General features: G+C 47.2%; 1 protein-coding gene across 1 annotated transcript in view; it reads left to right on the top strand.

Moving 5' to 3' along the window:
• Window positions 1-27,644, top strand: part of LOC135192836 (E3 ubiquitin-protein ligase KCMF1-like) — a 269,542-nt gene that overhangs the window by 156,740 nt on the left and 85,158 nt on the right. The window contains exon 2 of the mRNA XM_064176212.1: window positions 19,240-19,407. Coding sequence (XP_064032282.1) covers window positions 19,240-19,407 — 168 coding nt within the window. The remainder of the gene's footprint in view (window positions 1-19,239; window positions 19,408-27,644) is intronic.

Below are 27,644 nucleotides of genomic sequence, written 5' to 3'. Positions count from 1 at the left end.
ATTCGTGCTCGTTGGGTTATCAAAGCCATCCATTTGGACCAGGTTGCATCTGTGGCATGATGTGGTGATGAACCTTTGCCCTTGAACATCCAGTTGAGAACTGGCAGTCTAGGAGCTAAAAGCAATTGTGACTCAGTTCCAATCACTTCAGAAGTTGCTTTCACTCCCTCATAGGCTGCTAGAATCTCTTTCTCAGTTGCAGTGTAATTTGTCTCTGAACCTCTGTAGCAACGTCCCCAGAAACCAAGTGGACGACCACGTGTCTCATTTGGAGCTCTCTGCCAGAGACTCCAAGTTGGACCATTGTCACTGGCAGCCGTGTACAGAATGTTTTTAATGTCCGGACCAGATCTCACAGGTCCCAAGCCCACTGCATGGACTATTTCTCGCTTAAACTGATCAAAGGCTGCTTGTTGTTCAGGTCCCCACTCGAAATTGTTTTTCTTACGAGTCACATCATGCAGAGGTTTGACAATCTGACTGAAACCAGGAATGTGTAGTCTCCAAAATCCCACCACACCAAGAAAAGAAAGTGTGTCCTTCTTACTGGTGGGAACTGCCATGGTAGAGACTTTGTTGATCACATCCTGAGGAATGTAACGGCGACCATTCTGCCACCGCACTCCCAGAAACTGAATTTCTTTGGCAGGTCCTTTGACCTTGTCTCTCTTAATGGCAAAACCTGCTTGCAACAGAATGTCAATGATTTTGTTACCTTTCTCGAAGACTTCCTCAGCAGTTTGGCCCCACACAATGATGTCGTCAATGTACTGGATGTGCTCTGGAGCTTTACCTTTCTCCAGTGCATTGTGGATGACTGAGTGACAGATGGCTGAGCTGTGTTTCCACCCCTGAGGCAAACGATTGAACTGGTACTGGATTCCTCTCCAGGTGAATGCAAACTGAGGCCTGCACTCCTTTGCTATGGGAATAGAGAAGAAAGCATTAGCAATGTCTATGGTTGCATACCATTTAGCCTCCTTCGATTCCAGCTCGTACTGGAGTTCCAGCATGTCCGGCACAGCTGCACTCATGGGTGGAGTCACCTCGTTGAGGGCACGAAAGTCAACTGTGAGTCTCCAGTCGCCCGTAGGTTTGCGCACAGGCCAGATGGGACTGTTGAAAGGTGAATGAGCTTTCTCGATGACAGCCTGACTCTCCAGTTGACGAATCAGCTGATGAATGGGCAACAAAGAGTCACGGTTAGTTCTGTACTGCCTATGATGAACAGTTTGAGTTGCAATTGGCACTTCCAGGTCCTCTATGTCATGATGTTCCACAACTGCAGATTCATCAGAAAGTTCAGGTCTAATAGACAATTTCAATTTATCATCCTCAATCTCTACAGATGCTATTCCAAAAGCCCATTTATGACCCTTAGGATCTTTGAAACAACCTTGTCTCAAAAAGTCAATTCCCAAAATGCAAGGCGCATCAGGACCAGTTACAATAGTGTGTTTCTTCCACTCTTTACCAGTTAAACTGATCTCAGCCTGTACCTTAGTTAACTCTTGAGATCCACCAGTGATTCCAAAGATAGAAATGGACTCTGTCCCGTTGCAATTAGATGGCAATAAAGTACACTGAGCACCTCTGTCAACTAAAGCCCTGTATTTCCGAACTCTTGAACTGCCAGGCCACCTAATGAATACATTCCAATAGATTCGGTTCTCTCCACTATCCCTTTCCTCCTCCTGGCTGGAGGCAGGGCACCCCTAATGCTGAACATGGCATGTAGGGTGTACACAATGATTGGTGTTGTTGTGAGAGAAACTGCAATTGTTGGAACAATTGCAATTGCTCTGGGGAGCTGAAGAAGTGACAGCTACTTTTCTGGCATTATTGCCTCTGTTTCTGCCACTCTGCAGATCCCTGACTCTCTTTGAAAGAGCTGAAGTAGGTTTACCATCCCATTTGTTCATGTTCTCACCATATGTGTCACGCAGAAGTATCCACAATGACGCACGTGATTGCTTCTGTCTAGGTGGAATTTGTCTCCTCCTGGGCTGGAATTGCCTTGCAGGAGGTGGGCGTCTGTTCCTGACTGCAGAAACATTCACCCATTCAGATGATGCAGGAATGGTATCCTTTACCAGACTAGTAATGTTTTTAAGATCCTCCTTCAGTTCTTTCATGGTATCTTTAATCTCTGTGGTCATAGTTTGTATGGCAGAGACTAAACCAGAATGTGACAAGCTATCCTCTATCTGCCTGAGCTGATCAGTGAATTCACCAACAGTGAAAGATCTTCCATTATCACTCCTTGCTAGAAATTTACTGGCCAAGATGTTAGCATAGGATGAAGGAGCAATCTTAATAAGCTTCTTCATGAGACCTGTTCCCAAAGGAATATCGTCAGGCTCATGAGTACCATGATCTCCATAAAGCACTTCCTTCACAGCAAACTCCTTCAGAAGTTTAATTCCCTGCTCAACAGTGTTCCACTTCTTGGCAGCCCATGGGAAATCATCTCGGGAAGGATATCTCATAGCCACAGCCAACAAAAGGCGTGTCCACAAGCTAACCCTACCAAGAGGACTCGCTAGGTGTTTGTCCACTCCACTCTCCTTAGTGAGTGGTCCCAGCTGCTTGGCAGACTTGTCTCCTACCTGCAGAGCATTAGCACCAATGCCACGGCATCTCACTAGCCAGCTTAAGACTGGCTCTCCTGATTCCCTTGTGTATTCCTTCCTAACTTCCCTGACCTCTCTGAGTGGATCCTTGGAGCCTTGGATGTCATCTTCCTCCTCCTCTTCCTGTTGTTGTGGTGGTGCCTGGCCTAACACAATCTTCCTCATAGCATTCCTAAACTCATGGGAACCATCCCCTCTCTTGGCAGCTAACCTCACAGCGCTCCTCTCACTTGAGTATTGTTGTCTCAGCACATCTACAAGGTCTCGCAGACTAACTATCTCCTCCTCCTCCTCTTGCTGCTGATCACCAGAGGTCCCCTCTCTTACATCCTTCTGCGAACCACTCTTTGTCTTAGCTTTTGCCTTAGCAGGTGCCAGAAAGGCCTGAACAGCAACAGACTTGGATGTATCTGCTGGAGGATTTGAATCTTTAGGAGTTTGACCTGGAGCATTTGAATCATTAGGAGTCTGACCTGGAGCATTTGGATCATTAGGGGTCTGACCTGGAGGGTTTGAATTATTGGAGGTCTGACTTGGAGCTTGTGAGTTCAAATCTGCCTTGCTTTTAACAGGAGGATTTTGGTTCTGGTCTGCTGGCTGGGGGTTCGAATTGGCTGAGCCGGTGTCATTAGGATTTGGACTGACTGGGCTAGCGTTACCAGCATTAGTAATATTAGCATTAGTGGGATTATTTGCCTGTCCTCCTGGGATGCCTGCCAACCCTGCTGTGTTATCATTTTTGCTAGGGACATTCTGATTTTGGGTACCTGCCTGTCCTCCTAGGGCTCCTGCCGAACTCTGCCCGTTATCGTTATTGTATATGTTAGTGGCGGGAACATTGGCTGTGTTCCCAGCACTTGGAGAAGGAGAGGCAGAGGCTGGCAAGGGGGAAGCCGATAACTGTGTTCCCTTGTTTTGCTGTGAAAGAGACTGCTTCTGAGACACAGAATTTTTCCTAGTTCTTACAGAAGCTGGTTTTGAATTTTTCACCAATAATGCCAAAATTAATATGAATATCAAAATCATGAGGCAAATATTAAAAACTGTGAGAAGAAAAACAGTTTTACACGAGCATGTGCCTATACAAACAGTTGGAATTCATGTCTTAGGCTGAATAACTCTCATTAGAGCCATATTTAAAGCAGAATTTCCATTGATTGTCACATTATTGACCAGAGCTCCTGTAATGTCCTTGGTAATATTCTCAGAGATATTAAAACCAGCATAACCAAGAATCAAATCACCCCAGCTCCAGAACATATCTGAAACCTTAGCTTTAGCCTTATTATAAGCCAGATCAATGAAATAAGCAACAATTTGACCTTTTAACCAACTAAATGCCAAGAAAACAAAACCAGACCAGAGCAATGCGCCAACCAAGCTGCTTGATTAGATTCATCTTAATTCCCAGAGCTAATTTCCAGTCACTCAAAAATATCTAGCCCCACGTTGGGCGCCAATTAAAAAATGTGATGGTTTGGGGGTTACCCCGCCCCCCCCACACTTTTGAATTTGCCCCATCTAACTCAGACGGATCCTGGGAATATAGATGAAGCAATTTATTTACAGCTAGCAGAATTTACAAGCAGCTATTTACAATATATACAGTTATATACAATTATATACAGAAATATACAAAGGATAAACAATACAGAAGCACAACTCCCCTCCCAGAAACCTGAGTCCCCAGGAGGGGCTCTCAAACCACCCCAACACCTCCCCCCGGCCCTCTCAACCTTACCCCAGTTCTCAGGAAGAAAAGAGGTGCAGCCAAGAGGTTAGGGAGCAAGGTTAGTAGGAGCAGGGTTAATGAGATGTGTCCAGGTCTAAGGCAAAAGCAAGAGTGAGAAACAAAATGGAGAATGTTTACTTCTTCTTCCCAGAGCTCTCAGCGAGACTGTGAGAGAAGTTGACATCAATTGTTTTCATTTCACTGCCTGTTATCTAGTTCTTTTACCAAAACATTCTAGCTTGCTTCAAACTAGCACACCAGCCTATAGCGCTGCTTGGGGTTGTTGTGGCCAAAGTGCAGAACCCTGCACTTGGCCTTGTTGAATCTCATCCCATTGGCCTCCTCCCACCCATCCAGCCTGTCCAGGTCCCTCTGCAGGGCTCTCCTACCTTCCAACAGATCAACACCTGCTCCTAGCTTGGTGTCATCTGCAAACTTACTGATGCTGGACTCGATGCCCTCGTCCAGATCATCAATAAAGATATTGAACAGGACTGGGCCCAGCACTGATCCCTGGGGAACACCACTAGTGACTGGCTGCCAACTTCATGTGGCACCATTCACCACCACTCTCTGGGCTCTGACATCCAGCCAGTTCTTGATCCAGCACAGAGTGAATCTGTCCAAACCATGAGCTGCCAGCTTGGCTAGGAGCTTCTTGTGGCAGACTGTGTCAAAGGCTTTGCTGAAGTCCAAGTAGACTACATCCACAGCCTTCCCCACATTCACCAGGCGGGTAACCTGATCATAAAAGGAGATCAGGTTGGTGAGGCAGGACCTGCCCTTCCTAAACCCATGCTGGCTGGGCCTGATCCCTTGGCTATCCTGTAGGTGCTTTGTGATGGCACCCAAGATTACCTGTTCCATGACCTTGCCTGGCACTGAGGTCAGGCTCACAGGTCTGTAGTTTTCTAGCTCCTCCTTACGACCCTTCTTGTGAATGGGTATCACATTGGCCAGCTTCCAGTCTTCAGGGACCTCTCCAGTGAGCCAGGACTGCTGATAAATGATGGAGAGTGGCTTGGCCAGCTCAGCTGCCAGCTCTCTCAGCACCCTAGGGTGGATCCCATCCGGTCCCATGGACTTCTGAGGATCCAAATGACGCAGCAGGTCCCTTTCTGCTTCCTCATGGATTAGAGGGGGACTGTACTGGTCCCTGACTCCATCCACCACTTCAGGAGTCCAGCTGTCCTGGAGACAACCTGTCCCACTAGTGAAGATTGAGGCAAAGAAGGTGTTAAGCACCTCTGCCTTTTCCTCATCATTTGTCACTATGTTCTCCTCTCTATCTAGTAAGGACTGGGGGTTGCCCTTGGCCCTTCTCTTGCCATTCATATATTTAAAGAAACACTTTTTATTTTCCTTGACTGCTGTGGCCAGCCTGAGCTCCAAGTGGGCTTTTGCCTCTCTAAGTTTTCCTCTACAAGACCTAACAACTTCCTTGAACTTCTCCTGGGACACCTCCCCTCTTCTCCAAAGGTGGTACACTCTCTTTTTAATCTTTAATTCCTTCAGAATCTGGTTAGTGACTTGCAATGCGGATTTCAGTGCCTATACCCTTCGCTGTAAGAGGCAATGCATCTGAGTTCTCAGTAATAAGTGTGCTAGTCTGTCCTGCTTGGTGCCTTCCGTGTCTGTATAAGTTTCCACCCATGGTCAGTGGCACTGGCATCTCTGCTATATCCTAGCAATCTCCCTCTTTTTCTTTTTGCCACTGAGCAGTGGGTGCAAAACTCATTGCTGCGTAGTCTGTAGAAGGAATTAACCAGTAAGGCGATGGTAAATACTCCAGCCAGGAACTATTAGCCATCATTTCGAGTGCAAACCGTCATCATCAGGTGGCTAAAAAATACATCTGTGCGTGTCCATGCCTGTAACAGGGGCAAAAATGGTCCTGTCGTCCTCGTCATTCTTGCTATCATTTCCATAAACTTTCTGACATCTGTCTTCAGTAGCATAGTATCACAGTAGCACAGTACCATCGGGGTTGGAAGAGACCTCATAGATCAGCAAGTCCAACCCTATACCACGGGGCTCAAGGTCAGACCATGGCACCAAGCGCCACGTCCAACCTTGCCTTGAACAGCTCCAGGGCACCAGGGACGGCGACCCTACCACCTCCCCGGGGAGCCCATTCCAGTATCCAATCAGTCTCTCAGTGAAGAGCTCTCTCCTCACATCTGGCATTGTCAAAACAATTCCGAGGCTTCGCTGCCTCCTAGCAGGGAAAAAAAAAAATCCGTAAAAGGAGATAACTCCGCCAGAAAAAAAATCAGTAAAAGAAACAACGGGCGGGGTGGGGGATGGGGCCCCGCGGGCCCTCCACAGGTGGCAAGCGGGGGGGGGGAGGAGGAGGGGGAGGAGGCCAGCAGCCGCAGTGCCGCTTTTGTCCTCGGCCCTCCATCTTGCCCAACCCCCAGCTGTTTCAGGTCAGCCACCACTCGCTGTTTCCGTCCTTCCCTCTCCCACTATCAATCCTTAGTACACAATATGAAATCTACTCTGAAAACTTCCAAACTGCCGTCTGTCCTCTCAGACTCTTCAAGACAGAGAGAGAGAAAAAAAGCAGAGGTTAAGCTGTGAGCTATCGAATCGCTAATCCCCCTGTAGCCATACAAACGCAAATTGACTAAACTCTGAAACTACTCAAGGAAACCCACAAATTCTTCCCACCCCACCGATCCCCTCAGCATCTCCCTCAGCCCCCCAGCTGTTGAAGACTCGCGGGGGGGGGAACTCCGCGATGCGGTCCATTGGAGATGGGGCGGGCGGGCGTGCGGCGGTGAAGGGGGGCGGATCTGAAGACTGTTCCGCCGAGCCGCAGGAAAGGAAGGGTCCCACGCCGTCCGGTGCGGTCGCGTCTGCCGTCAGTCCATTCTCTCTTTACCGTCTGTTCCTCTGTACCTTCAGTAGCGTCTCTTACCGGCTGAAAACTAAAAGTCTGTGTCCTGTATCGCATGTAGTCATCCGCGGGGACGCGTGGGCTACAGCGGCAGATTCGACACAGTACACACAGCGGCAGGCAGCCGCCCTCCACACGGCAGATCCGAAAACTTTTTCAAGCTGAGAAGCGATTGTAACTGGCTGCCGGCGGGTCGCTACAGGCAGCCGCCATTATGGGTGTGTCAGTGAGCCGCTACGGGCAGCCGCAACAACTCAGTCCCTAGCGCGTCTCTCCTAGCGCTCCCGCTAGACCGATTAAAAAGTCCTTAGCTTCCTATGTGCAGCCCACAGAGCTGAAGCAAGACGAGATTGTCTCCCAGAGACTAAGACTCGTCAGCGGGGACAGAAAACAAAGTCATTCACATGGTGATAAACAATTGCACATGCCCAGGTCTTTTCGGGGGGCTTGCAATGCTTTGCAACGAACAATCAGCAGAGAGTTGGTGTGGTCTGCATGCCTCGCGGCAAAGTTGTGTACTCAGAGCGGCTCGCAGGCTCTGCTTCAGTCACAGATGGTACTATAAAGGCAAATCGCCGGCAACCTTGTTGCGAACCGCGTATCGCTCCCTGCCGTGGTTACGTTCTAACATGTCTCTTGCCGGTGCCCCTGCGGTCAACGTGGCTACAATCGGGTTACCGGGCACGGCTCCAGCAGGGAAGGAGGGCGGAGGCGGGGCGTGCGGCGGGCGACATGGGTGCCCGCCAGGATTGTGCTGCACGCTCATTTTCAACTCCGCCACAGAGCTGACAACCTTCCCAGCCACGCCTTTAATGGAAGCAGCTCTGCCAAGACCGAAAAACCGAAGCACGGAGCTTTCTCTCTTCGGGACGCTCAGGGCGGGGACGGAGGAGAAACCTGGCGCCATGCACGCGTCAGAGCTCTCTGCAACGGCCGGTGTGGCCAGGAGAAGTAACAGGAAAACCACCGCCGCCGCGTTTCTTTCGGCTTTCATCTTTAGTAACGCGCAGAGCACCTCCCGCCGGGCGGGACATAGCTGGCGGGGCGACCCAGCGTCTTTTCCGTTGCTAAGAACCGCGTCCCACAGCGCATCTCCGACCTCCCGCTGCACTTTCAATCTTAAAATCATGGGAGGCTCTTTACTCGCATGACCCCGCGCATGCGCCCAGGCCAGCAGCTCTCAGAGCTCAATGTCCGGCGAACTTCTCTCATGAGATAAATACGCCAGCAGACGCAGTGCCCCAGCAAATCCACTGTGGGCCTTACCTGCCTTACACACACGGGCTGTTCACTCCGGAAATGAACGTCCAGACTACTGCCACCTCCGGGCAGCGCTACCCGGCCCAGTGGCACCAAATGACGCTTACTCTCTCCAATGCGGAGAACGTCCCGCAAGATAATCGGCCCCCTCTTCTTCGGGTCAACCCTCTGGCCACCAACGCAGTCTCACCTGCGGCCGGCTTGTGTCCTGACTCCTCTGTTTGAGTGCCAGATGTTGGAAAACACTTTCGGTGGAGCGCTATGGGAAGATGACTCTTTGTTCACCAATATGGTTAGATGGTCAAATCCCCTTTATTTCCGTGATACAGTAACTTATATGCATTCTAGCAAGAGGCGTGCTCAGCTTAAGATTGGTTACAGTCAGAGGGTTCAGAGTTACTTGTAAGGCATCAATAGGTCAGCATACCATAACAATCTGAGTGTCAGCCTCTGGGGCTGGCTAAACTCTGCCCACCTGCAGCTGCACTCCACCCCCTGCAGCTGCATGTGGGGGGAAGCTACCCTATGCCTGCTATCTAAACTCCCAAGATGGATTCAAGGACATTCCCAGCATGGGTTGCCCATTGTTTATCAATTCTTGTGTGCTGTGCTAACAAGAATTTCTCCAACACCTACCCCAGCACAACTTGAGGCTGTGTCCCCTTGTTTTATTGCTGGTTGCCTGGGAGAAGAGGCCACTCCCCACCTGGCTACAATGTCCCTTCAGGTAGTTGTAGACAGTAATAAGATCACCCCTGAGCCTCCTCTTCTCCAGGCTAAACAGGCCCAGCTCCCTCAACCTCTCCTCATAGGATTTGTGCTCCAGGCCCTTCACCAGCTTTGTCGCCCTTCTCTGGACACATTCCACCACCTCAACACCTCTCTTGAATTGAGGGGCCCAGAACTGGACACAGTACTCAAGGTGTGGCCTGACCAGTGCTGAGTACAGGAGAAGAATAACCTCCCTTGTCCTACTGGCCACACTGTTCCTGATGCAGGCCAGGATGCCATTGGCTCTTTTGGCCACCTGGGCACACTCCTGGCTCATCTTTAGTCTACTGTCTATCAGTACCCCCAGGTCCCTTTCTTCCTGGCTGCTCTCCAGCCACTCAGTCCCCAGCCTCTAGCGCTGCTTGGGGTTGTTGTGGCCAAATGCAGAATCCTGCACTTGGCCTTGTTAAATCTCATCCCATTGGCCTCTGCCCACCTATCCGGCCTGTCCAGGTCCCTCTGCAGGGTTCTCCTATGTTGGGGTACGGAGGCTGGCGAGAGGCGAGATCGGGGTACTGACGACTCGAGACAGCAGCTTCTAGGCATCTGTGCATCAGTACATCAGTACAATTTTATTAGGGTAGTGCAGCGTCTTATATAGTGCTTCAGAGGAGGTGTTTCCAGCCAGGCTGGGGCTGGCACAAGTGGACAGTACAGATTGGCCCCAAGTTATGTGTAAGGCAGAGATAGGTTACCTGTGGTAAACAACCTGTGAGTACCACCCAGGGGGGCTGGCCAGGGTCAGCCCCCTTGGGGCTGTGTCTGCCCCGGGGGCCGGCAGATTCCACCCCCTGACAGCTGTGCGTGGGTTGCTCATGGTTGCCAGCTTAGGCCCCTGGGAATCAGTAAGACCCAAGGACACTTCCCATCACAGGGCCTGATGTTTACATTCCATACCTCATTGCAGGAGAAAGCTTCCCACACTCCTACCTTCCAACAGATCAACACCGGCTCCCAGCTTGGTGTCATCTGCAAACTTACTGATGCTGGACTCAATCCCCTCGTCCAGGTCATCAATAAAGATATTGAACAGGACTGGGCCCAGCACTGATCCTTGGGGAACACCACTAGTGACTGGCTGCCAACTGGATGTGGCACCATTCACCACCACTCTCTGGGCTCTGACATCCAGCCAGTTCTTGATCCAGCACAGAGTGAATCTGTCCAAACCATGAGCTGCCAGCTTGGCTAGGAGCTTCTTGTGGCAGACATTGTCAAAGGCTTTGCTGAAGTCCAGGTTGACTACATCCACAGCCTTCCCCACATTCACCAGGCAGGTAACCTGATCATAAAAGGAGATCAGGTTGGTGAGACAGGACCTGCCCTTCCTAAATCCATGCTGGCTGGGCCTGATCCCTTGGCCATCCTGTAGGTGCTTTGTGATGGCACCCAAGATTACCTGTTCCATGACCTTGCCTGGCACTGAGGTCAGGCTCACAGGTCTGTAGTTTTCTAGCTCCTCCTTACGACCCTTCTTGTGGATGGGTATCACATTGGCCAGCTTCCAGTCTTCAGGGACCTCTCCAGTGAGCCAGGACTGCTGATAAATGATGGAGAGTAGCTTGGCCAGCTCAGCTGCCAGCTCTCTCAGCACCCTAGGGTGGATCCCATCCGGTCCCATGGACTTCTGAGGATCCAAATGACACAGCAGGTCTCTTACTGCTTCCTCATGGATTAGAGGGGGACTGTACTGGTCCCTGACTCCATCCACCACTTCAGGAGTCCAGCTGTCCTGGAGACAACCTGTCCAACTATTGAAGACTGAGGCAAAGAAAGTGTTAAGCACCTCTGCCTTTTCCTCATCCTTTGTCACTATATTCCCCTCTCTATCTAGTAAGGACTGGGGGTTGTCCTTGGCCCTTCTCTTGCCATTCATATATTTAAAGAAACATTTTTTATTTTCCTTGACAGCCGTGGCCAGCCTAAGCTCCAAATAGGCTTTTGCCTCTCTAATTTTTCCTCTACAAGACCTAGCAACTTCCTTAAACTTTTCCTGGGACACCTCCCCTCTTTTCCAAAGGTGATACACTCTCTTTTTAATCTTTAATTCCTTCAGTAGCTCCCTGCCCATCCAGTCTGGCTGCCTCTCTCATCAGCTCGTCTTCCGTCTCAATGGCACTGCCTGCTCCTGTGCCTTCAGGAGTTCTTTCTTGAAGTAGGTCCAACCTTCCTGGACCCCTTTGTTTTCAAGGGCTTTTTCCCAAGGAACTTTCTGAATTAGTTCCTTAAATAGGCTGAAGTCTGCCCTTCGGAAGTCCAGTGTGGAGGTTCTGCTGATGCCGCTCCTGGTTTCTCCATGTATTGAAAACTCTATAATTTCATGGTCACTGGACCCCAGGAAGCCTCCAACCACCACATCCCCTACCAGCCCCTCTCTATTTGTGAGCAGCAGGTCAAGCAGGGCTGCCTCCCTGGTAGGCTCATGTAACAGCTGGGATAAGAAGTTGTCTTCCACACATTCCAGAAACCTTCTAGCCTGCTTCTTCTCTGCAGTGTTTAAGTCCCAGCAGATGTCTGGTAGGTTAAAGTCGCCCACCAGAACAAGGGCAGGTGATCTTGAGGCAGCCTTCAGTTGTTTAAAGAGTAATAAATCAACCTCTTCTTCCTGGTTGGGTGGTCTATAACAGACTCCAACCAGGATATCAGTCTTGTTGGGCTTCCCCTTAATTCTCACCCGTAATGACTCAACTTGATCATCCTTGATTTCTGCCACCATGACATCCAGAGCATCCCTAATATACAGAGCCACTCCCCCACCTTTTCTCCCTTGCCTGTCTCTCCTGAAGAGTCTGTAGCCATTGATTACAGCACTCCAATCATGTGAGCCATTCCACCACGTTTCAGTGATGGCGACAATATCATAGTTTTCCTCCAGCACCAAAGCTTCCAGCTCCTCTTGTTTATGACCCGTACTTCGTGCATTAGTGTACATGCACTTCAGCTGGGCTGCTGCTTTTACCCCTAGCTCTAGCCTACCATCCTCAATTTCCTTTGATTTATCTCTGGTGCTGTCATGTTTAACCGCCTCCCCCTTCCATTCTAGTTTAAAGCCCTCTCAACAAGCCCAGCCAGCTTATGTGCCAGGGTCCTTCTCCCCTTCTGTGTCAGTTGTACCCCATCTGTTGCTTCCAGACCTGTGGCAAGATGAAGTTCCCCAAGATCAAAGAATCCGAAGTTATGTTGGAGGCACCAACCTCTGAGCTACTTGTTCATCAAATACACTTTCTATTCCTCTCTGTATTCCAACCTGTGACTAAGGGTATAGATGAAAAGACTACCTGTGCCCCTGCTCCCTCAACTGCTTTCCCCAGTGTCTTAAAGTCCCTTTTGATAGCTTTTACCCCTCTGTTATTAACCTCATCATTCCCTGCCTGTATAACTAATAAGGGATAGTAATCAGAGGGCTGCACTACAGTAGGCAGCCTCCTGGTAACATCCCTGACCCGGGCCCCAGGGAGGCAGCAGACCTCCCTGTGGAAGGGGTCTGGCTGGCATATGGGGCCCTCTGTTCCCTTCAGAAGGGAATCACCAATAACAATTACCCTCCTCTTTTTCTTCTGGGTACTTGTTCTGATGCGAGGGGGCAACTGATTTGTTTCAGTTGCCCTCCCAGCTGGTGATGCTTCTGCCTGCTCCAAAACCACCTCATCCTCAACCTGTACTGCCCTATATCTGTTGTGTAAGGGCAGCTGAGGATGTGAGGATGGCTGGAAGGGTTTACCTTTGCCCCTTCTGGCAGGTACCTGCATCCATTCTCCTTGGTTACTTAGTTCATCTCCCTCTGGCAAGGGGGACTGCAGAGTATGGTGCTCTCTTTTACATTCCCTTTCAGCCTTCAGGCACTCCACCTCTCCCTTGAGTTCAGCCACTAGGTTAAGCAAACTATTTATCTACTCACACCTAATGCAGCCAATGCCTGTGTCTCACTCAACTTCGAGTGCCAGGCTCCAGCACTCCTCACATCCAGTCGCCTGGACACCTGCATTCCTACAGGTGGGCTCTGTTTGGGTGCCCACAGTTTTACAAGTATTGTACAGCTTGGACCTAGTTTGCACCATGTCTTGCTTTCTTGGAAGTCCAATGGTAGTTAAATTAGTAGTTAGTTTGGAGATTTTTATTTTTTTTCTGCCCCCGGCACGCACTGCATCTCAGCTCAGCAGAGACGACTGCCTCAGTACTGCTCTCTCTTGCCGAACCAGGCTGTGGCGTCGCCGCTGCCTCTCCTCATTTAAATCTCCTGCTCGCCAGGCACTGTCCCCTCTGCCTCACCTTCCAATCGAGCACTTAGCACCTGCTGCTTTTCTGCCCCCCTTCTGGGCTCCTCGGATCGAGAGACCCGCAAAATGGAGGAGAAAAAGCTTTGAGAAAGTGCGTTTCAGCTGAGCTAGCCTCGGTACTGCTCTCTCTTGCCAAACCAGGCTGTGGCTACCGGTACTGGTTGGCTACCAGTAGGTTGCATCTCTACTTTAATGTTCAGATGAATCATGAGGCTACCAAGATAAGAACAACTCACTTTGGTGTTTCCAGTCAGGGTCAGAATCACAGTTTGTATCGACCTGAGAAATTTTAGCAGCTAGATCTGCCTGCTGGTTGTGTTGGTGTTCCTCGGTAGCTTTGCTGTTAGGCATATGTGTGTCTGTGTGTCACACTGTCACTGGAATTTTCTCAAGATGAGCATCAATGTCTTCCCACAGATTAGCAGCCGAAATAGGCTTTCTTTTTCTCTGCCAACCATTCTTTTTCCAGGCCTTTAGTCAACCCTACAAAGCATTGGCTACTATCCATGAATCAGTGTAGAGGTAAAAGGAGTACTGCATCCACTTCTGGAGCCCCTATTTACAAGAGGGATGTGGAGATGCTGGAGCATGTCCAGAGAAGGGCCACGAGGATGATCAGAGGGCTGGAGCACCTCTCCTATGAGGACAGACTGAAAGAGTTGGGGCAGTTCAGTCTGGAGAAGAGGAGGCTCCGAGGTGACCTTGTGGCCTTGCAGTATCTGAAGGGAGCCTGCCAAAAAAGATGGGTGCCGGGGTTGGAGCAGAATTGAATAGTCTGAAAAGTGAGAACAGGCAGGATAAGACTAGGGTCACTCTGATAAGAGGCACAGCTGCAGGGAAGCGGCCTTGGGCAGAAGCTGAGGAAGTTTAGCTGCTATCTTGTAGCTGAGCTGTGCGAGGGGGCCTTGAAGGGGGGCAGGCTGGTCAGCCCTTGGAACAAGTGAAATTGTTGTGGCTAGCAAAGCCTATCAGAATTGCATACGTATGTACCCAATCCATTATATAAGTATCACGCTTAGCTTCAATAAACAGATTGACCTTCTGTGTATCATATTGGTATAAGCTTGCATCTTTCTGGTCTCCCCGCAAGGCCGTTGAGCAACCCAGCAGCTGGGGAGGGACTTTTTAGGCTATCAGGGAGTGAAAGGACTAGGGGGAATGGAGCAAAGCTGGAGGTGGGTAGATTCAGACTGGATGTGAGGTGCAAGTTCTTCAGCATGAGAGTGGTGAGACCCTGGAATGGGTTGCCCAGGGAGGTGGTTGAGGCCCCATCCCTGGAGGTGTTTAAGGCCAGGCTGAATGAGGCTCTGGCCAGCCTGATCTAGGGTAGGGTGTCCCTTCCAACCCTGACTGATTCTATGATTCTAAAAGATAGGCCAGTTTTCACATTCAGCTGCATCAAGAGCAAGTTGGACAGCTTTTACCTCAGCAAATTGTCTGGGTTCACTTTCTCCGTCTCCTGTTTCTGTAACTCTTCTCATTGGACTCCAGACTGCAGATTTCCACTTTCACTTATTTCCAACAAGGTGTCAGGAACCATCTATGAACAAGGCATAGTTCTTTTCCTCATCAGAAAGATCACCATAAGGAGGAGTTTCCTCAGCAAAAGTGACTCTCTCCTCTGGAGGTTTTGTATAGTTTGTACCTTCTGGCCAATTGGTGATCACTTCCACTGGACTAGATTGTTCAAGATTACTCATTTGTGCTCATTGGGTTATCAAATCCATCCACTTAGACCAGGTTGCATCTGTAGCATGATGTCTTGATGAACATCCAATTCAGAACTGGCAATCTAAGAGCTAAAATAAATCGTGTCTCAGTTCCAATTACTTCAGAAACTGCTTTTACTCCTTCATAGGCTGCTGATATTACTTTATCTGTAGGAGTGTAATTCGCCTCTGAACCTCTGTTGCCATGACTCTCACTTGCAGCCATATACAGAATGTTTTTAATGTTGAGACCAGTCCAGACAGGTCCTAAACCCAATGCATGGACTATTTCTTGCTTTATCTGATCAAATGCTGCTTGTTGCTCAGGTCCCCACTCAAAATCATTTCTCTCATGACTCTTTGTCTCTGTATCTGTTTTGCTGTCTCACTGTCTTGCTGTCGTGCACTGTGTCTCTCTGCCCCCCCATTCTCTGCCCCCTTCTGCTCTCTCTCTCTATCTTTCTGTCATTCTCTGTCTCGATCTGTCTCTTTCTGTGTCTTTCGCTCCCTGTCACTTTCCTGCTGTCTCTGTCTGTCTCTGATGGTTTGGGTGTCACCCGCCCTCCCACACTTTTAGAAATCACCCAGACTAGACTCAGTGGCTCTGGAAATTGAATGAAGCTTTATATTTACAGCTTAGCACAATATACAAGCAGATATTTACAATATATATATAGTTATATACAGAAATATACAAGTTAAAAAGTAATACAGAAACACAACAGCCCTCCCAGAAACCTGAGTCCCCAGGAGGGGCTCTCAACCACTCTTCCACCTTCCTCCCACCTCCCTTTACCTTACCCAGATCTTGCCTTATGTTTAAGGTAATTTTGAGGGTTGGTTCTTATACATCTCAGCAAGCCTATGAGTGAAGTAGACATCTCCATTGTTTCTCTTTCACAGCCTGTAATCTAATTCTTCTCACCAAAACACTCTAGCTAGATTCAAACTAGCACAGGCAGAAGGCACTTGCATTCAATTAGAGAATTAGAGTTTTGCTAAAGAGGCTTTTGAGTATTTACTCACAAAAACTATTTCCTGACTCCCAGGACTAACTATAGTTTCCAGACAGTATCCAAACACCTGCAGGGAGTTCTTTTGGTATCTTGTCAGCCATTGAGGCTTCTGATCTTCCCAGGCTCTTAACAGGGGTGCTGGGAGAGAAGCAGATGATCTCTGACCTGATCCTGGTTCCTCTTGGCTCCAGACTTGGCATGGAGGCTTGCAGGTGTAGGCAGGATGTCTTGCGGATGTGCAGTCTTAGCACGATATCATGCTGGCTAAACTAGCCTATTGCATGAAGGCATTTGGTGCCTATTCCTGGTAAACTTAAGGCAGGTTTCCAGGTAGGAGAGCATCAGGGCTTATTATTATGCAGCAGGGCTAGCTTATAGCTTAGCAGACATAATGTTGCAGAGTGTGACAGGATGCAACAGCAGAAGCAATGGCAGCAGCACTGCCAGAAGCAGAGAGCACATTAAGGCAAGAGCAATGGCAGAAGCACACTGTCTTGACCTGCTCATCTCTTTTTATCAATACAGTCCAAGTCTAACGGTTCTTTGGCCACAAATCAGCCAATCAGAATAGCATTTTGCCAAGCGTAACCATATTAGGTGAAGTCAGGGCTTACTTTTACCTTTTTAGGCAGAACACAAGTGTATAAACATGTGCAGGTGCCCTGTAAACAAGTATGGACAGACATGGCAGCACCAGGGACCTTTGTCTTCCTTTCCCGCAGTTGCTTCTCCCATCAGCAGGAGAGAGAGCAGAAAACATGTCTGGGCAAGCCAGGACATGTTTAGGCCTAATATGGCCTATTTTGGCCTTCCATGACACCCGTCTGCTTTTGCATTCTCTATGCATCTTCCTCACGTGCTCTCCCACTCTTTTGTCTCTTATTCCCATGTTCTCTCCAGTTCTCTCTCTCCGTCTCTCTCTCCTGCTCTCTATTTGTCTCCTTTGTCTCTCTCTCACATTCTCTTTGTCTCTTTCTCTCTGTTTCTCTCTCTTACTCTCTATGTCTCCCTTTCTCTGTCTCACTCTCTCTCCCTCCCCTTCTCGTTCTTGTATCTCCGTCTTTCTCACTGTGCCACGCTCACTCTCCCCAAGTCACTCATGCTCTTTCTCTGTCTCTCCCTCTCTGGTGTTCTCTCCCTATCTCTCTCTCTCTCCCACTTTCTCTGTCTCTCTTTTTAGCCTTCGCCTCTATCTCTCTCTCTCCCTCTCTTTCTTTCTGCCTCTGTCTCTTTTTCTGGCTTTCTCTCTTTCTCTCTCTGACACTTTCCTGCTCTCTCTCTGTTTCGGAGGGGGATTCTCAGTACCTACGCCTATTTGGCGGAGGAGAGAAATTAATTGGGGAGATATAAATTTTTATATAAAAATATAATTTATTAAATTCAATATTTTTGAACTCTCACCACCCCCAACCACTGTATATTAATATTCAGTTCAGTACATGGTTATGAAAACAATTTAGGATAAAATATGTACAGGAATTTGTTAATTAACTAGCAAACATTCAAGCTATAAACAGAGAGAGGAGTTTTCCCTGCAGCTTAATGCCGCTTGGGATCTTTATGTTATTTGCCCAGCAGAGTGGGCTGAAACTCTTTCTGCACTAAGGCAGAGGTAACTTATATTACAGAGGTATTAAAGCTTTTACTCACAAGTGTTATTAATTATCAATCACCCTCCGGGGCTGTGTCACAGCCTGTGCCTAATGTCCAGACTTCAGGGGATCTCTGCCTGTGGACTTGGACGCTGGAATCTTCCCGGCTTGAGGGGAGAGGATAAATCTTCCCGGTTTCTGGGGAAATATTTCTGACCTTTGTTCTCCTGGCAAGGGACGATCTCTGCCTTTGATGCTGCTGTCTTCTTCTGGATGCTGTGTCCAGGGATATCAGCTTGGCAGGATTTCAGGAGCAGGAGAATATTGGTGCTGTCTCTGGCACGGTTCTTCACGACTTCAGGCTGTGTGTGTGTGTCTGCTAGGAGTCTGAGCTCCGTAGGTAAAGCAATGCAGGATCTGGTCCTGGTAGCACCATAGTGTGCAGATGTGCACAGCTGGCTTAGGAGGCTATAGGCTCCTTATATATATATGTGCAGGCTTAAATGAGCTCTGCAAGAAAGGTACGCAGGCAGGTAAGCTGCGAATAAATCAAAGCATGAGGTCTGAGCCTCTGAGCATCGGAGCTGTGCAATGGCATCCGAGTGTGGGGGTCTGAGCGACTGAGCGCTGCAGGTGAGGTCTGAGCTGAGCTGCGGATAGGGTCAAAGCAGCTGCGGGTAGGGCCAGAGCACACGTTGTTTACCTGTGCACCCCTATTTATTGACTGTGGGCCGAGATTAATGGTTTCTTTGGCCACTAGAGTGACCAATCAGGTTGGCAGTCAGCCAAACCTTACCATAATAGGCAGAAGCTACTTGCCTGGACTTTCCCAAATATGGGGATCACATGGATTTGCCCCAGGGAGACATGAGCTGGGTGTGTGTGGCTTACACAACCTGTTTACAACCAGGGGTCCTGGCAGAAAAACATGTCCAGGCATGCATAGGCATAAGCAAGCCTCTTTTCAGGGCTACAGGCCCTCCACGACACTCTCTTTCTTCAGTTTGCACTCCTCTCCATCTCTCTCTTCCCATCCACCTGCTCTCCCCCTTTCTCTCCCCCCCACATCAAAATTGTTTTGAACCAAGCTTCCAAACTAGGGGAAAAAAAATGATTAAACAGAATTTATAGTGCAACTAATTATCATTTTTAGTGCTTTACTGTTTTTTATTTTACATTGAGTTTGACTTTAATTCTTGATTATTATTGCCTTTTAAAAGATATAAATATGCTTAAAATGGAGTCCCATGGTGCATCAGCTGTGTAAAAGGGAGACAATAGCAACAAATGTGTATCATTAAAAGCGTGAAATTACTGCTGTTTTCAAGTAATTCTCTTTGTTCACAGGTGTCAGCTGTGATGCATGTTTAAAAGGAAATTTTCGAGGTCGCAGATACAAGTGTTTAATTTGCTATGATTATGATTTATGTGCAACTTGTTATGAAAGTGGTGCAACAACAACGAGACATACAACTGATCATCCAATGCAGTGCATACTAACAAGAGTAGATTTTGGTAAGTAATAATTTAATTCATATTAGAGCTGTTTACGGTAGTTAAAAACTTTTTGTTTTGTTTCACTACTTAGGAGCATTTTCCCCTAAATATCGTGCTGAAAATTACAGAAAGTTCCTATCTGTGATAAAAATCTTGTTTTCTCTTGTAGCACATGACATCTGCTTTACTCTTTTGGATTAAATATTCTGACATACAGCAGATTATCAGATTTTCCCCCTAAATTAAGTTTACTGCAAAAGGTACAGCAAAACTACATGCATCCACCCCCTTCCTTTAATATGTTGTACCAAAAAGTACCATGTTGAAGAAGAGAAATCATGGTGAGAGTTTGGGGAATATGTTTTGTAGTTACATCATGGGATCTTAATGCAGCATGAGTGGTAGGTTGTACTGAATGTGTAAGACTAGTGGAAAGGAGCTGGGAAGTAGTCATTTTAGTTGCTGTTTTATCTTCCCTGAGTAATTTCTATCATATTCTGTTTATAACACCAATGTTGCAATTTAGGAGATAGTTACATAGCAAATATTTGTATTAAGAGATTGTTGACACTGGATACTTATTAATTTTTCTACCTATTTTAAAATAACAAATCTAAGGTTTTTGTAAAAAATGTCAGTACTGATTCAAACTATATTATTTTGAAGTTTTTCAGATCTTTTAGTCTCTTTTTACCTATTTGATATTAAAAAAAAGTATTGAATTCACACATTCTGATACATCCTATTTGCATTTAAAACTCAGAACAGAATACAAATACACAGCTTCTAATTCTGTTGGTAGGGCATGTGACTCTTAATCCCAGAGTCATGGGCAACTTTTGGTCTTCAACCTGTATCTGCTCCACAGGCTCCTCTAAAAGCTTAGGCAAGTTAGTCAGCTGTTCAATGTCCTCAGTCTCAACAGCTGCTATACCAAGGACCCGTCAAAACCCTTTTGGGTCCTTTTAATATCCTTTCCTGATGAAGTCTATGCCAAGGATGCACATGGCATCCAGATCAGTGTGTTTTTCCCCACTTATTCCCAGTTAGGCTCACTCAAGCCTACAATAGTCAGTTCCTGAGATCCTCCCGTCACTCCAGAAAGAGTAGCAGATTCTGTGCACCAGTGTCTACTAGGGCTTTATACTTTTGTGGTTCTAACGTACCAAGCCATCAAATTCACACAGTCCAATAAACCCTATTGTCCCTCTCCCTCAGATGGAGACAGGGCCCCTGTAATTCTGAGGATAGTACCCACTATGAACAACTGCATTTGTGTAGTTTACCGGGTTCACATGGTTTATGTAGTCCACTGGGTTTACATAGATCACAGAATTTATGTGGACTATGTGCATTACATTTTCATTTGCATTACATTTGTATCTGAGGCCCACGTATTTCAATCAGCGAACTGCTCACAGTATATCAGAGCAGCCCTCCTCCTCCTAGAAAAACTGTCTCTCCTTGTGATGGTTTGGGCTCTTACCCGCCCCCCCCCCACTTTGTAATTGCCCCAGCTAACTCAGACGGCCTCTGGGAATATAAATGAAGCTATTTATTTTACAGCAGCAAATATACAAGCAGCTATTTACAGTATATACAGTTATATACAGAAATATACAAAGGATAAACAATACAGAAGCACAACTCCCCTCCCAGAAACCTGAGTCCCCAGGAGGGGCTCTCAAACCACCCCAACACCTTCCCCGGCCCCTCTCAACCTTACCCCAGTTCTCAGAAAGAAGAGAGGTGCAGCCAAGAGGTTGGGGCGCAAGGTTAGTGGCAGCAAGGTTAATGAGATGCAGCTTCGTCAAAGCCCAGAAGCAAAGTAAGAGACAAAAATGGAGAATGCTATCAAATGTTTACTTCTTCTCAGAGTTCTCAGCGTGACTGTGAGAGAAGGAGACACAATTGTTTTCATTTCACTGCCCATTATCTAGTTCTTTCACCAAAACATTCTAGCTTGCTTCAAACTAACACAATCCACCCCTTATCTACTTCGCTCAGAGTATCGCTGAGAATTATCTAATCTAACCTAAACCAATATTTGCAACAAAACAATATATACAAGTTCAGTTCACACTTCAATCAGATGTAGGTGAATCAAAAGCTCAGAACAGGGACTCCCAGGTGATGTTGGGTTCGTGCTCACGTACTGTAGATTCTATCGTAGATTCTCACTGTAGATTCTCTTATTGTTGGATGCCGATGGTACATAGAACAGAAAACTCCTAACTGCTTGTATTATACACTCTGAATTTAAACTCTCTCAGCTAAGGTTAGATTTCTCTGTGGAATACATTGAATTTCACCATTCTCCTGCATTACCCAGTATGTATGACCAGGACCTTCAGCAGAAACCACCCCTCGGACAGGTTTCCCTTCACCCGAAGGAGAAAATACCCAAACAATTTTCCCTAACAGATTCTTTTCACGTACAACAGGAACTTTATCACTGTCTACTGTTTGGACCAAATCCGATTGTGCAGGTCCTGCTCTGTTTACTGAACCTCTACTATTTACGAACCAGGTAGCTTGTGCTAAATGTCCCAGTTTTTCAGAGTTCCACCCCCCATGGCTTTTAGGGTGGTATTCAGCAAATCATTGTAGCGCTCAATCTTCCCTGAAGCTGGTGCATAGTAGGGTATATGATAGATCCAATCAATACCATGCTCTTTGGCCCAGTTTTTCACAAGATTGTTCTTGAAATGAGTGCCATTGTCTGACTCGATTCTCTCTGGAGTTCCATGTCTCCACATGATCTGTCTTTCCAAGCCACGAATGGTGTTATGTGCAGTAGCATGTGGAACTGGATAAGTTTCCAGCCATCCGGTGCTGGCTTCTACCATCGTTAGCACATACTGCTTGCCAGAACGAGATCGAGGCAAAGTGATATAGTCAATCTGCCAGGCTTCACCATACTTGCACTTTGACCATCTCTCACCATACCATAAGGGCTTGATTCGCTTAGCCTGCTTAATAGCAGCACAAATGTCACAGTCATAGATGACTTGGGTGATAGCATCCATGGACAAGTCAATTAACCTACTGCGAGCCCATCAGTATGTTCCATCTCTGCCTTGATGTCCAGATGAGTCATGGGCCCACCGAGCTAAAAACAGTTCACCTCAGTGTTTCCAATCAAGGTCAATGTCAAGATCAGAGTTGGTATCAACTTGAGCAATCTTAGCAGCTTGATCTGCCTTCCGATTATGTTGATGTTCCTCAGTAGCTCTGCTCTTAGGCATGTGTGCGTCTACATACCGCACCTTCACTGGAGTTCTCTCCAGCTGTGCATCAATGTCCTGCCATAGATCAGCACACCAAATAGGCTTTCCTTTCCTCTGCCGACCATTCTTCTTCCAGTCCTTCAGCCAACCCCATAGAGCATTGGCTACCATCCATGAGTCGGAGTAGAGGTAAAGGATAGGCCAATTGTCACGTTCAGCCACATCAAGAGCAAGTTGAACAGCTTTTACCTCAGCAAACTGACTGGATTCTCCTTCTCCATCTCTCGCTTCAGTAACTCTCCTGGTTGGACTCCAGACTGCTGACTTCCATATACATTTGTTCCCAAAAAGACGACAGGAACCATCTGTGAACAAAGCATAGTTCTTTTCCTGATCAGAGAGATCACCATAGGGAGGAGCTTCCTCAGCACGAGTTATTTTCTCCTCTGGAGGTTTGGTACAGTCTGTGCCTTCCGGCCAGTTGGTGATCACCTCCACCAGACCAGGTCGATCAAGATTTCCCATTCGTGCTCGTTGGGTTATCAAAGCCATCCATTTAGACCAGGTTGCATCTGTGGCATGATGTGGTGATGAACATTTACCCTTGAACATCCAGTTTAGAACTGGCAGTCTAGGAGCTAAAAGCAATTGTGACTCAGTTCCAATCACTTCAAAAGCTGCATTCACTCCCTCATAGGCTGCTAGTATCTCTTTCTCTGTTGCGGTGTAATTTGCCTCTGAACCTCTGTAACAACATCCCCAGAAACCAAGAGGACAACCACGTGTCTCATTTGGAGCTCTCTGCCAAAGACTCCAAGTTGGACCATTGTCACTGGCAGCCGTGTACAGAATGTTCTTAATGTCCGGACAGGATCGCACAGGTCCCAAGCCCACTGCATGGACTATTTCTCGCTTGATCTCATCAAAGGCTGCTTGTTGTTCAAGTCCCCACTCGAAATTGTTTCTCTTACGAGTTACATCATGCAGACTTTTGACAATCTGACTGAAACCAGGAATGTGTAGTCTCCAAAATCCCACCACACCAAGAAAAGAAAGTGTGTCCTTCTTACTGGTGGGAACTGCCATAGTAGAGACTTTGTTAATCTCATCCTGAGGAATGTAACGGCGACCATCCTGCCACCACACTCCCAGAAACTGAATTTCTTTGGCAGGTCCTTTGACCTTGTCTCTCTTAATGACAAAACCTGCTTGCAACAGAATGTCAATGATTTTGTTACCTTTCTCAAGACTTCCTCAGCAGTTTGGCCCCACACAATGATGTCGTCAATGTACTGAATGTGCTCTGGAGCTTTACCTTTCTCCAGTGCATTGTGGATGACTGAGTGACAGATGGTTGAGCTGTGTTTCCACCCCTGTGGCAAACGGTTGAACTGGTACTGGATTCCTCTCCAGGTGAATGCAAACTGAGGCCTGCACTCCTTTGCTATGGGAATAGAGAAAAAAGCATTAGCAATGTCTATGGTAGCATACCATTTAGCCTCCTTCTATTCCAGCTCGTACTGGAGTTCCAGCATGTCCGGCACAGCTGCACTCATGGGTGGAGTAACCTCGTTGAGGGCACGAAAGTCTACTGTGAGTCTCCAGTCGCCATTAGCTTTGCGCCCATGCCAGATGGGACTGTTGAAAGGTGAATGAGCTTTCTCGATGACAGCCTGACTCTCTAGTTGACAAATCAGCTGATGAATGGGCAACAAAGAGTCATGGTTAGTTATGTACTGCCTGTGATGAACAGTTTGAGTTGCAATTGGCACCTCCAGATCCTCTATGCCATGATGTGCCACAAGTGCAGATTCATCTGAAAGTTCAGGTCTAATGGACAACTTCGATTTACCATCCTCAATCTCTACAGATGCTATACCAAAAGCCCATTTGTGACCCTTAGGATCTTTGAAACAACCTTGTCTCAAAAAGTCAATTCCCAGAATGCAAGGCGCATCAGGACCAGTTACAATAGTATGTGTCTTCCACTCTTTACCAGTTAAACTGATCTCAGCCTGTATCTTAGTTAACTCTTGAGATCCACCAGTGATTCCAAAAATAGATATGGACTCTGTCCCTTTGCAATTTGATGGCAATAAAGTACACTGAGCACCTGTGTCGACTAAAGCCCTGTATTTCCAAACTTTTGAACTGCCAGGCCACCTAATGAATACATTCCAATAGATTCGGTTCTCTCCACTATCCCTTTCCTCCTCCTGGCTGGAGGCAGGGCACCCCTAATGCTGAACATGGCATGTAGGGTGTACAGAGTGATTGGTGTTGTTGTGAGAGAAATTGCAATTGTTAGAATAATTGCAGTTGCTCTGAGGAGCTGAAGAAGTGACAGCTACTTTTCTGGCATTATTGCCTCTGTTTCTGCCACTCTGCAGATCCCTGACTCTCTTTGAAAGAGCTGAAGTAGGTTTACCATCCCATTTGTTCATGTTCTCACCATATGTGTCACGCAGAAGTATCCACAGTGACGCACGTGATTGCTGATGTCTGGGTGGAATTTTTCTCCTCCTGGGCTGGAATTGCCTTGCAGGAGGTGGGCGTCTGTTCCTGACGGCAGAAACATGCACCCATTCAGATGATGCAGGAATGGTATCCTTTACCAGATTGGAAATTGAGGTTGTAAGGTCCTCCTTCAGTTCTTTCATACTCTCTTTAATGCCATGTCTAATACCATCTTTAAGCTCTCTAGTCATAGTTTGTATGGCAGAGACTAGGCCAGAATGTGACAAGCTGTCCTCTATCTGCCTGAGCTGGTCAGTGAATTCACCAACAGTGAAAGACCTTCCATTATCACTCCTTGATAAGAACTTGCTGGCCAAGATGTTAGCATAGGATGAAGGAGCAAGATTAATAGTCTTCTTCATGAGACCTGTTCCCAAAGGAATATCATCAGGCTCATGAGTGCCATGATGTCCATAAAGCGCTTCCTTCACAGCAAACTCCTTCAGAAGCTTAATTCCCTGCTCAATGGTGTTCCACTTCTTTGCAGCCCATGGCAAATCATCCCGGGAAGGATATCTCATAGCCACAGCCAATAGAAGGCGTGTCCACAAGCTAACCCTACCAAGAGGACTGGCTAGGTATTTATCCACTCCACTCTCCTTGGTGAGTGGTCCCAGCTGCTTGGCAGACTTGTCTCCTACCTGCAGAGCATTAGCACCAATGCCACGGCATCTCACTAGCCAGCTTAGGATTGGTTCACCTGATTCCCTTGAGTATTCCTTTCTAACTTTCGTGACTTCTCTGAGTGGATCCTTGGAGCCCTGGATGTCATCCTCCTCCTCTTCCTCCTGTTGAACTGGTGGTACCGGGCCTAACAGAACCTTCCTCATAGCACTCCTAAACTCGTTGTAACCATCCTCTCTCTTGGCAGCCAACCTCACAACGCTCCTTTCATTTGAGTATTGATGTCTCAGCACATTTGCGAGGTCTCGCAGACTAACTGCCTCCTCTTCCTCCTCTTGCTGATCACCAGTGGTCCCCTCTCTTACATCCTCTTGTGAACCACATTTTGTCAAATGCTGTGTCTTGGCTTTTGCCTTAGCAGGTGCCAGAAGGGCTTAAGCAGCAACAGACTTTGACGTGTCTGCTGGAGGGTTTGAATCATTGGGGGTCTGACCTGGAGCTTGTGAGTTCAAATCTGCCTTACTTTTAGCATCAGGATTTTGGTTCTGGTCTGCTGGCTGGGGATTCGAACTGGCTGAGCTGGTGTTATTAGCATTAGTGGGATTATTGGCCTGTCCTCCTGGGATGCCTGCCAACCCTGACGTGTTATTATTGTTGCTAGGAACATTCTGATTTTGGGTACCTGCCTGTGCTCCTGGGACTCCTGCCAAACTCTGCCCATTGTTATTGTTATCATTATTGTTTATATTACCGGCGGGAACATTGGCCGCCTTCCTAGAATCTGGAGAAGGAGGGGCAGAGGCTGGCAGGGGGGAAGAAGATTGCTGAGGAACTGTACCATTTGCTTTCGACACAGAATTTTTCCTAGTTCTTACAGAAGCTGGTTTTGAATTTTTCACACATAATGCTAAAATTACTATGAATATTAAAATCATGAGACATACATTAAAAATTCAGAGAATTAAATCAGTTTTACACGAGCAATTTCCTAAACAAACATCTGGAATCCCAGTCTTAGGCTGAATTTTTCGCATCAAAGACGTAGATAAAGCAGAATCTCGATTGATAGTAACATTATTGATAAGTGCTCCTGTAATGTTACTGGTAATATTCTCAGTGACATTAAAACCAGCATAACCAAGAATCAAATCACCCCAGCTCCAGAACATATCTGAGACTTTGGCTTTAGCCTTCTTATAGGCTAAATCAATAAAATAAGCAACAATTTGAGCCTTTATCCAACTAAATGCCAAGAAAACGAAACCAGACCAGAGTAACGCCCCACACAAGTACAATAGCTGCCTTATTAGCTTCATCTTAATTCCCAGAGTTAATTACCAGTCACTCAAATAAATTTAGCCCCACATTGGGCGCCAATTAAAAATGTGATGGTTTGGGCTCTTACCCACCCCCCCGCCACTTTGTTATTGCCCCAGCTAACTCAGACGGCCTCTGGGAATATAAATGAAGCTATTTATTTTACAGCAGCAAATATACAAGCAGCTATTTACAGTATATACAGTTATATACAGAAATATACAAAGGATAAACAATACAGAAGCACAACTCCCCTCCCAGAAACCTGAGTCCCCAGGAGGGGCTCTCAAACCACCCCAACACCTTCCCCGGCCCCTCTCAACCTTACCCCAGTTCTCAGAAAGAAGAGAGGTGCAGCCAAGAGGTTAGGGAGCAAGGTTAGTGGCAGCAAGGTTAATGAGATGCAGCTTCGTCAAAGCCCAGAAGCAAAGTAAGAGACAAAAATGGAGAATGCTATCAAATGTTTACTTCTTCTCAGAGTTCTCAGCGTGACTGTGAGAGAAGGAGACACAATTGTTTTCATTTCACTGCCCATTATCCAGTTCTTTTACCAAAACATTCTAGCTT

Source organism: Pogoniulus pusillus, chromosome W, assembly GCF_015220805.1.
Source record: "Pogoniulus pusillus isolate bPogPus1 chromosome W, bPogPus1.pri, whole genome shotgun sequence".
NCBI classification, from domain to species: domain Eukaryota; kingdom Metazoa; phylum Chordata; class Aves; order Piciformes; family Lybiidae; genus Pogoniulus; species Pogoniulus pusillus.
This window is presented reverse-complemented; position numbering and strand designations above follow the sequence as displayed.